The sequence below is a fragment of the Podarcis erhardii genome (genome assembly GCF_964252035.2).
Source record: "Podarcis erhardii genome assembly, chromosome: 11".
Lineage (NCBI taxonomy): Eukaryota > Metazoa > Chordata > Lepidosauria > Squamata > Lacertidae > Podarcis > Podarcis erhardii.
This window is the reverse complement of record NC_138501.1, coordinates 572,309-586,079: the sequence shown is the minus strand read 5'-3', so window position 1 is coordinate 586,079 and position 13,771 is coordinate 572,309. Positions and strand designations below refer to the sequence as shown.

Here is a 13,771-nt window from a genome sequence, read left to right as displayed (position 1 = left end):
TCTCATCCTGAAGCAAAGTTCTTAACCCAAGGTACTATTTCTGGATTAGCGGAGTCTGTAACCTGAAGCGTATGTAACCCAAGGTACCACTGTATCTGCATGGTTGAGGTTATTTATAATGGAAATAACATGAAAGACAAAGAAAATGGTGTACAAAAGAGTCCTGGACATAAACTCACATGCCTTTTTTATTCCCTACCATGTACAAGGAATACACTATTGTTTCAGAGTATAGTGGGATCTGTTGTATTTCTCAGCATAGTATTTCCAAATATTACTATTATGAAATAAAATGTTCTGTTATGGTTACTAAAGATAGCTGCACAGGGATAACGCAAAGTTTAGTAGGTAGAAAATTATCTGCAGGTTTTGCTTTTGTGTAATTACTTCATCAAGTCAAACACCATTCTATTGTCCTAATTGCATTCCAGTGCAATAGTTCTAGATTATAAAGTAGTTGAATAGCCTGATAGCCAGTCTTGTTGACTTTCTAGTCTCCCTGACTGCTCACAGATTAATCTTCTTCCTCAAAACAGATTCCAACTATAGATAAAATGAACAGCTAAACTGCAGTCACACCACCACATGTATTATTATTTTTTTAAAAGGTTAGTACAATACTACATTCTATTAAACATCAACTGCTTAATAGTTTTCTAGGTAAATCTTCTAAGAAATGTTATTACTTTCAACGAATCTTTCATTTTATATGGATTCATGCTCTTCCTTCTGTTCACAAAGCAATCCTCTTTCCATTGTACTAAAGAAAAATTATATCCCACTTTTAAGGATACTTTTAAATTAAGCCATACTTGAGAAGTGATAAATATGTAAAAAAAACCAGCATCACGGTTGCTGATGCTAGACTTAGACTAACGTTACCAGGATTCAAATCCATGTACAACCATGAAGCTTAAAAAGTGATCCTAGGCCAGCTAGTTTATCTCAGGCAAATCTATTTCACATGGTGGTTTCAAAAGTTTAATTTTTTTTAAAAAGGCAGGGGGACATGTATACTACCCTGAACAATGTGGAAGAAAGGCAGGATAAAAATGGAATAAAGCATTAGGCACACAATTTTTAGGTGGAAAATTAGCCACCCTTACCTGGGAAGAAACACACTTTCCACTACATAGAAGTCTTGCATAAGTACATCTCTGTCTGGCTTGGATGTGAGGTTCCCCACTGTGTATCCTATTCCCAGTTGTATGGCACCTTTAATAGCTGAGGATGCAGTCTGCAAGGAAAAACAAAGAATTTTAAAATATCAGCTTGCTATAAATGGGTTCTCATGACACATATGTACATTATAAAGAGATTCAAACCATATTTGAAACTTGGCATCCCACAAAGTATGCAGAAAAAGACTTTCAGACATCATGGGCTGCACAGTTCTAAAAACCTCTTCCAAGTAAGGAAAACACCAGCACCACCAGATCATGTACAAGCCTTCCTGAGTCAGTATTAGCTCCTTCCATAGCAAGGGCTTTCTAACAGAAAGAAAGAAACTTTCGAGGAACCAGAGGAACTTTCAGCAACTTCTATTAATCTTTACACTGTTCTGGCAGGAGATGAGAGGGCAGAATTTCTGGATCTTACCGCCTCATTTATCTGGCTCAAACACCCTAAAATGGAATAGTAGCCTTGTAATTCCAAAGCCCTCTCTTTCAGCTGCACCTGTTTCTATTTGACAGAAGGTGCTTAGGACCCCTAAATTATGCCTATGAACATTAGCTGTGGGGCTATAAAAGCAAAAGGAGAGTAGACAAGGTAGCCAATAGGCAGAAACATGGTACCCAGTGTGGTGTAGTGGTTAAGAGCGGTAGACTCGTAATCTGGTGAACCAGGTTCGCGTCTCCACTCCTCCACATGCAGCTTCTGGGTGACCTTGGGCTAGTCACACTTCTTTGAAGTCTCTCAGCCCCACTCACCTCACAGAGTGTTTGTTGTGGGGGAGGAAGGGAAAGGAGAATGTTAGCTGCTTTGAGACTCCTGAAGGGGAGTGATAAAGCGGGATATCAAATCCAAACGCTTCTTCTTCTTCTTCCACCCTCCAGATGTTGTTGGACTTCAAATCCCATCAGTGCCAACTAGCACAACCAATGGCCAGGGATGATGGAAACTACAGCTGAACAACATCTGGATGCAACACACTGACTCCCCTGCAATAAGAGGAACCATTAGTGCACACCCCCATAGAGCTGACTGGCAAGGCCTAGTTGCAACTAATGGGCCTGGTGGTTAGTGTTGAGGGAAGATTGCTGTACCACTTCTGGAGAAAGAATTTACTGGCTCTGCTCAAGGAGTGGTGCTGGGTCTCCATTAGCAATATAATTAATGGGCCAAGAGAGGAGAAGCTCAAGAAAAACCCCGTGTGTGCCTTAAATCAAGGAGAGGACTAAATATTGGAAGCTTACTTTGAAGAGCTGATTTTCCCTGGCTCTTTGTATTTCAAACATAACAGAAGTGGAATGCAGCGATAATGACTGGTAATATATTTTTAGGTTATTTTCTGGGGTGGGTTTTTTCTTAAAGAGGTGGGCCTCTAATGTGTAGATGTTAAAAATTCCTACAAACCTAATGAGGAATATTTCCTCATGCTGATCACATAGTTATTTAAAAGAGATAGGTAGCTGAATTTGTATTTTTGTTATACTGTTTTTTCAAAAGAAAATATCGCACATTTTGATGCTTGTATGTTCTTTATCATCCACAGGTATTCAGAGTAAAATAAAGCAAATCGGATTTTATTATGAAGCCACTATAGTGGATACCTGGTTGGGCCTGGGGTACTTAAGGGTATGCAGTACTGGCACCTTTTTTCTAGAAGAAAAGCACTGTTTAAAACCAAGAAAATTAGAACCAACCATTTAGCAATTTAAATTGCAGAGAATCAAGCCAAACAAATGGCTGGTAGCTCAGATTACTTTAAATTCTAGAAACACAAGATTACAAGACAAAATATAATGGCTAAGAAGACAGAATCTACCTATATCTATCTATCTATCTATCTCTCTCTCTCTCTCTCTCTCTCTCTCTCTCTCTCTCTCTCTCACACACATACATTCCATTTGAGTTTTATAGAATGAAACCCAGGAAAGAGAATTCTGAGAGAAAATTCACACAGCACACTCCACCAATCAAAATATAATACAAAAGACTTTTCAGAGTAGCAAATCAGTTAAGTTTCATAACACCTATGGCTTCAAGAATCTTGACAGCAAACATATTCTGAGTCAGGCACAGCAGCTTATTTAATTCTAAAGAAGATGTCTCAATTCCACACAACATTAAACTACATTTTAAATTAAAAATGTGGTTTAATGTACACAACAGCTCCGCTCTTCCTTGCTCCTGATTCTGTCGCACAGGGGACCAAACTAGTTACTTCTTGGTTTACCACTCATTGTGTGCATGGAGGAAAGAGACCACAGGCCTTGGCTCACATGGCACAACAAGCAAGATTATGACTTTTTCTTTTCCTCTGCCGAGCAGAGCCTGGAGTGAGGGGGGAGAAAGGGACTCATGCCCTTAAATCATAGTTTATTTTAAACTATAACTTAATGTTGCGTGCTAGCCAGGCGATTCTCTAGTTTCAACTTATTTTTCAAATGAGAAGCAACATGCCGATGGGTAATATTGTGTTATTTAAACTAATTAATATCAGATTTTTCAAGTTGCATAACAGTTCCTAACATGTAGTTTGCTAAGAACAAGGCACAAAAGCTCATTCCTAAAATGAAACTTTTAATTGGTAAAGGAACTGAATGGCTCATTCACAAATTTCCCATTTATGCTTTGAAAAGGTCTTTTATAAAAGATTAATGTCCTGCATAAGAACTAAATTATGTAACTTTGAGTAGACTTTGTTTCAGACTGATCCTTTTTGTGAACTGAACAATCCCCTACTGAAACACATGCTAGCAGAAAGAGTTTGTAGATTAAAGAAATCAATTCTATAAAAAACAGAAAGTTTCAGAAAAGATGGATGCTAAAGTTACAATGTCTGTCTGTCTGTCTGTCTGTCTATCTATCTATCTATCTATCTATCTATCTATCTATCTATCTATCTATCAGAATAAGGGGTGCTAGACTACCTTTAGTGTCAGGCCTGGTCGTTGTCCTCTTCAGATCACCACACAAACGCTTCTTGTTCTTTTATAACTTTTTATTGTGTATTAACAAAACAATCTTATAAACGGTTCTTAACTATTCTTCCTCCGAGTCACTTCTTTCAGCTACCTTCTGAGCTCTGCTTCTCCATGACCAGCCACTCTCAAAATGGCAAAGGCGCCTTTCCCTTCGCTTTCCCCCTCTTTTTCCTTCCCTCCTGGCTAGAGCTGGCCTGTATCTCCCCTCCTGCCAATCTGAGCTAGAACTGAACCCTTGCCTTTCCTGGGAACAGCCAGTCCCTCCCTGTTGTTCCTCCTGTTCTCTTCTATTAGATTCACTGCTCTCCTTCCCCCCTTGGGGAATGCTTTCTCCCTCTGAGAAACGGGAAACTTCTAACTCTTCCCTGACATCACCCCCTCCCCTAAGTCCCCCTTCCTCCTCCTCGCTCTCCTCTGTTTCTGAAGGACCGAACCCTATGAACTCTTCTTCCTCGCTATCTTTCTCTTCAAAAATTTCTTGAAGATGCCAGTTATGGGGTTTTGGCTTGTGGGGATATTTTCTATGAAATTCTCTCTGCAATTCTGGAACGTTAATTTTTTCTGCTGGTTCCGATGAGTTCTCAGACTCATCTAACCCTTTCCATGCAACCAAATACTGTAATTTCCTCCTACTTATTCTCAAGTCTAATATCTCTTCCACTTCGGTCTCCTCTTCCCCCATCATGGTGGGAAAAGGAGGTGGTTCCCTTGAAATTTGATACTTATGCGCTGGTACAAACACTGACAATAAAGATCTATGAAATACAGGGTGTATTCTCATATTTTCAGGCAAATGAAGCTTGAAAGCGACTGGGTTAATTTGAGCCTTTACTTGGAAAGGTCCCAATCTCCTTGGTTCTAGCTTTTTACACCTCCCTCATATTGGTAGTCCCTTGCCATACCCAGCTCCCAACTTGGATTTCTTCCCCAACTCGCCGGTGCCTGTCTGCAGCTCTCTTGTAAGCCTCTTTAGCTTCTTCCAAATCCTCTTTCAATATCTCATGAATACACCTCAACTCCTCTATCATTTGTTTGCTGCTGGTACTGCTAACTGCTCCTCTTGACCTGGGAATGCCCTTGGGTGCAAGCCATAGTTTGCCACAAATGGGGCTCTGCCCGTAGACACATGCATTGCATTATTATATGCAAACTCTGCTAGACTCAATTTCTCTAACCACCCGCTCTGCTGATAACCAGCATAACACCTCAGATATTGTTGTAGTGTTGCATTCGTTCTTTCAGCTTCCCCATTGGTTTGCGAGTGTCTCGTCGACGTGAGGCTTAGCTCCACATCTAGTAACTGCATTAACCTCCTCCCAAATTGTGATGTAAATTGGGCCCCTCTATCTGAAACGATTTGTGATGGCATACCATGCAACCTAAAAATATTATCTAAAAACATCTTTGCAGTTTCCTGTGCGGTTGGAATTTTGGCACATGGTATGAAATGTGCCATCTTGGTTAGCATGTCAACCACCACAAAGATCACTGTTTGCCTATGCGATGACGGTAGATCCGTTATAAAATCCATAGACACCACATCCCAAGGCCTTCCCAGCGTGGGCATAGGTTGCAACAACCCTGCGGGAGCTGCTCTGGGTGCCTTGGCTCGTTGACATACTTCACAACCTCTTACATATTGCGTTACCTCCTCCCTCAACTTTGGCCACCAGAACTGCCGTGTGATCTGATACAGGGTCTTTTCTCTACCAAAATGTCCTGCAGTCGGGTTATCATGATGTTGCCTCAACACTTTACCTCTTAGTTCACCTGCAGGTACATACAGCACCCCTCTCCTGTACAACAATCCACCTTCTTCCTTGAAACCTTCCTCTTCCCCTCTACCTTTTCTCAGTTCCTCCATTTTCTTTTGTGCAAAATCATCTGTTACTGTCAATCGCTGGAATTCCCTGCCGTCCACTACTACGTCCACTGATCCGATCTCAGCATTTCTCGCAACTTGGGAGGTGCTTCCCCTTCCATATACTCAGGTTTGCGCGATAGCGCGTCTGCACGAACGTTTTGATGCCCAGGTATGTACTCAATCCTAAAATTAAACCCAGCAAAAAACTCCGCCCACCTAATTTGCCTTTGGCTTAGCTGTCTAGCAGTTCTCCAATACTCTAAATTCTTATGATCTGTTTGTACCACCACCTGATGTGACGCCCCTTCCAAAAATGTCTCCACACTTTAAAGGCAGCATGCACAGCTAAAAGTTCCTTATCAAATATGGTGTAGTTTTGTTCTGATTGATTTAATTTTCTAGAGTAGAATGCACAGGGTCTCCAGTCCCCTCCCTTGTCCTGTTGCAGCAGAATGGCCCCAATAGTCCTATCAGAGGCGTCAGTTTCTACCTTTATACGTTTACTGGGATAAGATATTTTTCTGAAGCAAACACCACCTTTAATTTATCAAAGGCCTTCTGTGCTTCCTCAGACCATCTGAATGGCCCCTTGCCTCTTAGACAATCAGTCAGTGGCGTTGTGATTTTGGAGTAATTACCTATGAATTTACGATAGAAATTAGCAAATCCTAAAAACCTCTGTAGATCTTTCTTAGTTTTAGGTGCCTCCCATTCCACCACTGCCTGAACTTTACTGGGGTCCATGTGCACCCCTTCGTGGGAAATGCAATATCCCAGGAACTCCACCTTTTGTGTGTGGAACTTACACTTTTCTAACTTCACATATAACCTGTTGGTCCTCAATCTCTCTAACACCTGCGTGACATGTTTTATATGTTCCTCCATACTTTCACTATATATTAAGAGGTCATCTAAATAGGAGACACAGAACTGATCCAGTATACCTGCTAAGACGTGATTGATGAAGGTTTGAAATACCCCTGAACCATTTTGCAAGCCAAAAGGCATTACCAAGAATTCAAATGCACCATACTTAGTACAAAACCTGGTTTTCCACTCATCCCCTTCTCTGACCCTTATCAGATTATATGCTCCTCGTAGATCAAGCTTGGTAAAGACTTTGGCTGACCTTACTCTCTCTAAGAGGTCATCTATACGTGGCAATGGGCACATGCGAGGCTTCATTTGGCTGTTAAGGATTCTGAAGTCACATACTAATCTCGGTGCCCCTTCCTCCCCTTTCTTTTTGACAAAAAAGACGGGAGCACCCCCAGAGGCCGTGGATTCTCTAATAAAACCTCTCTGCAAATTCTTTTGCAGGAACTCCCTCAATGCTGCAGATTCTACTTCTGACATGGCATATATCTTGCTTGGTGGCAACTGTGCCCCAGGGACTAGATCTATCTTGCAATCATAGGGCCTATGTGGTGGAAGTTTATCTGCTTCTTTTTCACAAAAAAACATCCCGATAAGCAATATATTGCGATGGAATCTCACTTTCATTCCCCATCAACTTCCCTGCTACCTCTGTTCCCATTACTTCCACCGAGATTTTTCCCTTTTGCCCCAAACAATGTGTCATACAATATATCGAACCAAAAACCAAAGACCTTTGATGCCAGGCAATCACCGGATTATGACGATTGAGCCAACTCATGCCCAGCACCATCGGGTGGCCAGCTAGTTTGGTCACATGAAATGCCCTGGTCTCTGAGTGATTACCCATATCCATTCTCATTGGTGGAGTCTCGTAAGTCACTTCTCCTGAAAGTAGTGGTCTGCCGTCGATTGTTTTCACTCGCAGTAGGAAATTCAAAGGTAACAAAGCGATTTTGTGTTCCTGTACCAATTTCTGGTCTATGAAATTTGCTGACGCTCCTGAGTCTAACAGCGCCTCTACCTGGACCCTATGTCCATTGGGTAGTTGTAGTTGCACCTTCACCGTTAGTCCTGGAATAGGTGATTCCGCGTGAGAGCTTTCTATTGCTCCTCCACCCGGCTGCAAGCTCCCATTTCCAGCCAGGGACCTTCGTTTCCCTGATGCAGTTCCTTCAGGCAATTGTCTTCTCCCATGTCTGCTCCAGATAGAGACAATCCTTTACGATTGCAACACTGTCGTGCCAGATGCCCTGGTTTTCCACAGACAAAGCAACGTCTCGTGTCTTCCTCTCCCTGCATTTCCTCTTACCATGGAAGAGGTAGTAACTGGGAGGGGTCTGGCTGCTCCTAATTCCATGGGCTCTGGCCGCTCTCGTCCTGGCACGTTGCCCGCTCTGCTTTCTGTACTCTCAATAATATTGTTTTTCCGCCACCGTGGTCGCCATTGTTCCTTCTTTTCACTAGCCCTGCGTTCCACGCGTAGGCTCAATTGCAGGCACGTTCGGACCAGAGAGTCCAAGGAACTAGGTTCTGGCATTTGGGCTAGTTGGTCTAAAATCTCATTGTTCAGTCCTTCCCTAAAAAGGGCTGCAACTGTTGGGGAATTTAGATCCCATTTTAATTTCTGCACCAGCAAACTAAAGTTGGACCAATAAACTCCCACAGTGTCTTTTCCTTGTCTCATTCTCAACAGCTGCCTAGCTGTGGTTATTTCATGCGCAGGGTCTAAGAAAATCGTGTCTAGATACGCAGAAAAATATGTAGATTTCCTAGGGCGGCATCCCTTCGAGATATTAGGGGTATAACACAGTCCTTAGCCTTCCCTTCCAATAAATTAATCACATAAGCAACCTTCTCTTGCTCAGATTGAAATTCTTTATCCTTTATCTCAATTATGTAAGAAATTTCTGTCTTGAAAGCCATGTATTCAGAGCTTTCTCCCTTGAAGCTACGTGGACGTATAGTAAAAGTTTTACTCCCTCTATCTCCCCACGTCGCTTGCAGCATGGTTCTATGTTCTCCCAGTGCTGCTGATAGTACGTCGACTTGACTTTTCAACTGTAAGTCCTGTTGCCCTAAGTCCTGTAATGTTAGCTGGAGCGCTGGGGTTTCTCCTTGCCCAACTGGCGCCACAGCTCCCTCCATTTTGGCTTCTCCTTCTTTACTCATAGTGAAGAGGCGCAGAGCAGAAGGTATTCTGTCAGGCCTGGTCGTTGTCCTCTTCAAATCACCACACAAATGCTTCTTGTTCTTTTATAAAACTTTTTATTGCGTATTAACAAAACGGTTCTTAACTATTCTTCCTCCGAGTCACTTCTTTCAGATACCTTCTGAGCTCTGCTTCTCCATGACCAGCCACTCTCAAAATGGCGAAGGCGCCTTTCCCTTCGCTTTCCCCCTCTTTTTTCTAACCTCCTGGCTAGAGCTGGCCTGTATCTCCCCTCCTCCCAATCTGAGCTAGAACTGAACCCTTGTCTTTCCTGGGAACAGCCAGTCCCTCCCTGTTGTTCCTCCTGTTCTCTTCTTTCACTGCTCTCCTTCCCCCCTTGGGGAATGCTTTCTCCCTCTGAGAAACTGGAAACTTCTAACTCTTCCCTGACATTTAGGTTAATAGTATTCTAATGAGAGTGGATCAGTTTGACCAGTTGTTGTGGTCATGAGCAATCATTGTTGTCTTCTTTATTGAGAGGCATTGTTGGCATGTAAGAAAATACTCTCTTTATTCTTAAATACAGAACTATTTATTGACCCCAGTAGCACATTGCAATTGTTAACGCCTGATGGGAACAAGCAACCACCATAGTAGAAAAAATGTATGCTATGGGGTATGAAAAAATGCACAACAGATGAAAAAAGATTACCTACATATCTATGTACCATTTGCCTTAACTCTTAGAAGGAAAAGTATTCGCAACCCACTACCGTCTTATTAGTGTGGGAAATTAGCAGCGAAACCTAACAAAGGCATATTATTGCTAGTTAGCTTGAGGAGGGGCTAAGTCCACAGAGCCAGATTGCTGAATGGCAAATACTAAGATCATAGAAATACAATTGGTAGAGAGGGCTCAGTGTGATGTCATTTCTCCTCCTATCCTGGAGAGGAAGGAGCATATTGTACTAGCCCCTTCCTCTCTCTTTTCCTTTGACCAGCGTTGGAGGCTGGCATGCCTCCATTCGCTCCAGCTTTAGGAACATGCCTGAAGCTGGTTATACTGTAAATATAAGTATAGTTGTACCTCAGAAGTCGAAAGGAATCCATTCCAGAAGTCCTTTAGACTTCTGAAATGTTCGGAACCAAGGGGCAGCTTCCAATTGGTTTCCGATTGCACAGGCACGCCGGAAACACTTCCAAAAAAAGTTCAAAAACTGGAACACTCACTTCCGATTTTCAATTGTTCAGGAGCCGAGGTACGATTGTATTCTGCCTGCATAGTTTTTAGTGTTACTGTTGCTGTGAACCAATGCATAATTATAAAGTAAGTAAATCTTATTTTTAAATTTATTTTACAAGTTGTTGCTGATTCTTTATTAAGCGGGGTAAGAAAGGGGAGCCAACTTATTTCACAGATAGACCTGTCAAAGCCAGGTTTTACAGTCTAATTCCTATGCTTTTAATTTAGCTGCCAAGAATGGAATTTTGAAACTCTGTTTAACCCACACATGTGGGTGCCTAGAGGGAGAAATTGCAATTAATATATCCTCTCCTACTATTAAAGCCCACTCCACAATTAGAAAGGTTTCGCTATGTTCTAAGGCAATCCCAGAAAAGATGGAACACATGGAGGGAAAAACACAGGATGACAATGACAGGGTGACTACATTATGTAGATGCTCTACAAAAAGTGAGTGAACAAAGCATGGCTATTCTCGAGAAAAAATCTTGTGAAGAAGCACCTCAGGATAAATATTTAGAAATAAAACCAAGTAATCGTTAGTAACCTGTAATTTTTTTATAACAATTTAACATGCCACTAACATTTCATGCATTTTTAGATTTATGAATCAACAATACCATACCAAGTTTTCTTCCCAATGGCCTCCCTCTCCTGTAGGTGGAAAATGGGGTGACTGCATTACGTAATCTTACAGATATTTTCAGATTTTGACCAGTTTAACCACAACTCAGCATTACACAGAAAATCCACATATAAATCTAAAAAAGAATATATAAATCTAATAAATAATTATAATACACAGAGAATCCAACTGACAGCATGCCAGTGATTCTGATCATACTTCTTGTGTAATGTCCAAAGGATGAATTTCTCACCAGCACAGTAAAATGTACACATTTCAGATGACCTACAGCTCAAGCATCCTGTATAAAATCCTTTCGGATTTTATACAGGAAGCACAAATGGATGAGGCATAAGGTCCTCTTTCATACTTTGTTAGCACTTCTATGAAACAATCAAGGCTGCCTGAAGTATACCTCCATTTCTTTCTGACCATCTCCTAAGATTACTTTCCACATTGTTGTTTCAGAATGAAGACAGCTTCTCTTTTTAAAATGTAATGGTTGTATCTTCAAGTTGCACAAGGCTCCCACACCTACACCAGCCAACTGAAGAAAATGGAAGTAAAAAACTGCAGCTCAAATCAATCTTCCAGTACTGTTATATTAAAATACAACTATAAATCTAAAAGGAAGCAGGTTTTGGTGCTGCAGTCCTTGAACTCCGAATGAATCACTTTCTAACTCTAAGGTTCCAGTCATATGGAGAAGGCAAATCTGAGTCATGGAACTTCTGATTACATGGAACTCTTCGTTCTCTATTAATATGTTATTATATGTTATTATAAAGCAACAGTCAACTCAGTTTACCTTTAAGTAGCGCCTTTTTCCAACTTGAGAAAAATATTTAACTTTTTTGCCCCTCCATTGATAAATATTTCCCTTTAGGAATATAATAATCCATAAACACCTGGGATATAATCTGTACAAAGTCAGCAGCTGCTTGAATGCTCAACCTGCAAACCATTGGCTATTAAAATATGTAACAGAAAGAAGTGGAAACAGGCAGAATACAGCCTTAATATTTATAGTTGTCATCTGTAATCAGTAACTATCGTGCAACCTTTGGAACAATGATAAGAAGAACTTCCATATGTGTACCAATTCTAGAAAGGATTCAGATTCTGCTACTCCAAAATGCATCAGCACATTTTTCCTTTTTCACAGAAGTAATACAGTACTAGAAATGCCAGTACATGACTGAATTCAGGTTACACATGTTAATAATTCAGAATAAGAGTTTAGGGTCCCCTTTCCTGAAAAAGATACCAGCAGTACTTTTTTTCTGAGGGTACCAACACTCTTTTTCCAAGCAGAAAACACTGTATATCAGTGCTGTCAATGGGTACTAGTCAGGACGGCTACATATTGCCTATGGAATCAGAGATGCCTCTGAATACTCATTGCTTGTGAGCACATGCAAGGAGAGTGGCATTGCGCTCATGTCATTGCTTGTGGCTGCCCACTGTGCAAACAGAATGCCAGACCAGGTGTGCCTTTTGCTGTGATACAGAAGGGCTCTTCTTAGTTTCTAACCAGATTATAAAACAACTAACAGGAGTCACAACAAAATTATTACTTTCACAAAATAGAATAATTCCCTGTGCCCCTGGTTCGTACACTAATATTGAGACTGGCCACTGTTGTCTGTTGTTTTGAGATCATACCCTCAAGAACATGTCCCTGAATCTCCTTTGAAAGCAGCAGTTCCTCAGCAAATAACCAGCTGATGTGGAGAAAGGGTCACTGTAGGGAGAGACTTTGAAGCTGGATTATCAAATCTAAGTGATGTTGGATTTTAAGGAAGTCTTTTCCTTTTTAAGAGGTTTTATATGGAATGGAAGGGGGGCAAGTAATTTGCCTATAAACAGGTTTAGAGATTAGTGTCTGGAGCATCTTTAAAAAGTACTTTAGATGCCATTCAGATATAAGGTAAAAGGCAAAGGTAAAGGACCACTGGACGGTTAAGTCCTGTTTTTCTTCTTTGGCGATCACTCACAGCTGAGTAAGATTGTCTTCCCATAAACACGGTTTTAACAGTGAGTCCGTAAGTGACTATGGAGGCCAATTCTGGACCCACACACGTCTTTCCAAAGTGGGGACATAGGTTTCCAGGTGGGAGTTGATCATGGTGAGGGTTCACCTTTGGTAAAGACTGTTCTCCAATTGGAGCGCTCGCAGGCCAGTGTTTCCCAGTTGTCTGGGTTTATACTACATTTTTTTAGATTGGCCTTGAGAGTCTTTGAACCTCTTTTGTTGACCACCAGCAGTACGCTTTCCATTTTAAAGTTTGGAATAGAGTAGTTGCTTTGGAAGACGATAATCAGCATCCGCACATGACTAGTCCAACAAAGTTGATGTTGAAGAATCATTGCTTCAACACTGGTGATCTTTGCTTCATCCAGTACACTGGCATTAGTTTACCTGCCTTCCCAAGTGATGTGTAAAAACTTTCGGAGACACCATTGATGAAATCTTTTGAGGAGCTGGAAATGGTGTTTATAAGTGGTCCACATTTCACAACCATACAGTACAATAGCTTTGTAAACAAGCATTTTGGTTTCCCTGCAAATGTCCTGGTCCTCAAACACTCTGCACTTCAATCGGGACAAAGCTGCACTCACAGAGCTCAGACGATGCTAGATTTTGGCATCAATGTTAGCCCTTTTGGAAAGAGAACTGCTCAAGTAGGAGAAGTGATCAACATCTCCCAACGAGTTGGATTTGTGGCGCTGCGGAGGGATTGTTTTGTGCTTGTTGGTGCAGCACTTTGGTTTTTTGGATGTTGAGTGCTAGGTCAAGCTTTTCTTAACCTTCTCCAAAGATATTTCCAGCCAAGGAAGCCGATGTTTGTCCACAGAC

The 13,771-nt window shown here is 41.4% G+C and overlaps 1 protein-coding gene across 5 annotated transcripts in view; it reads right to left on the bottom strand.

Moving 5' to 3' along the window:
• The window catches only part of PIP5K1B (phosphatidylinositol-4-phosphate 5-kinase type 1 beta), a gene marked incomplete at its 3' end in the record, with an annotated part of 90,121 nt that overhangs the window by 56,398 nt on the left and 19,952 nt on the right, over window positions 1-13,771 (bottom strand). For all 5 annotated transcript variants that reach the window (XM_081881007.1, XM_081881009.1, XM_081881005.1 and 2 more), the window contains exon 4: window positions 1,107-1,237. In XM_081881007.1, the coding sequence (XP_081737133.1) occupies window positions 1,107-1,237 (131 nt within the window). The remainder of the gene's footprint in view (window positions 1-1,106; window positions 1,238-13,771) is intronic.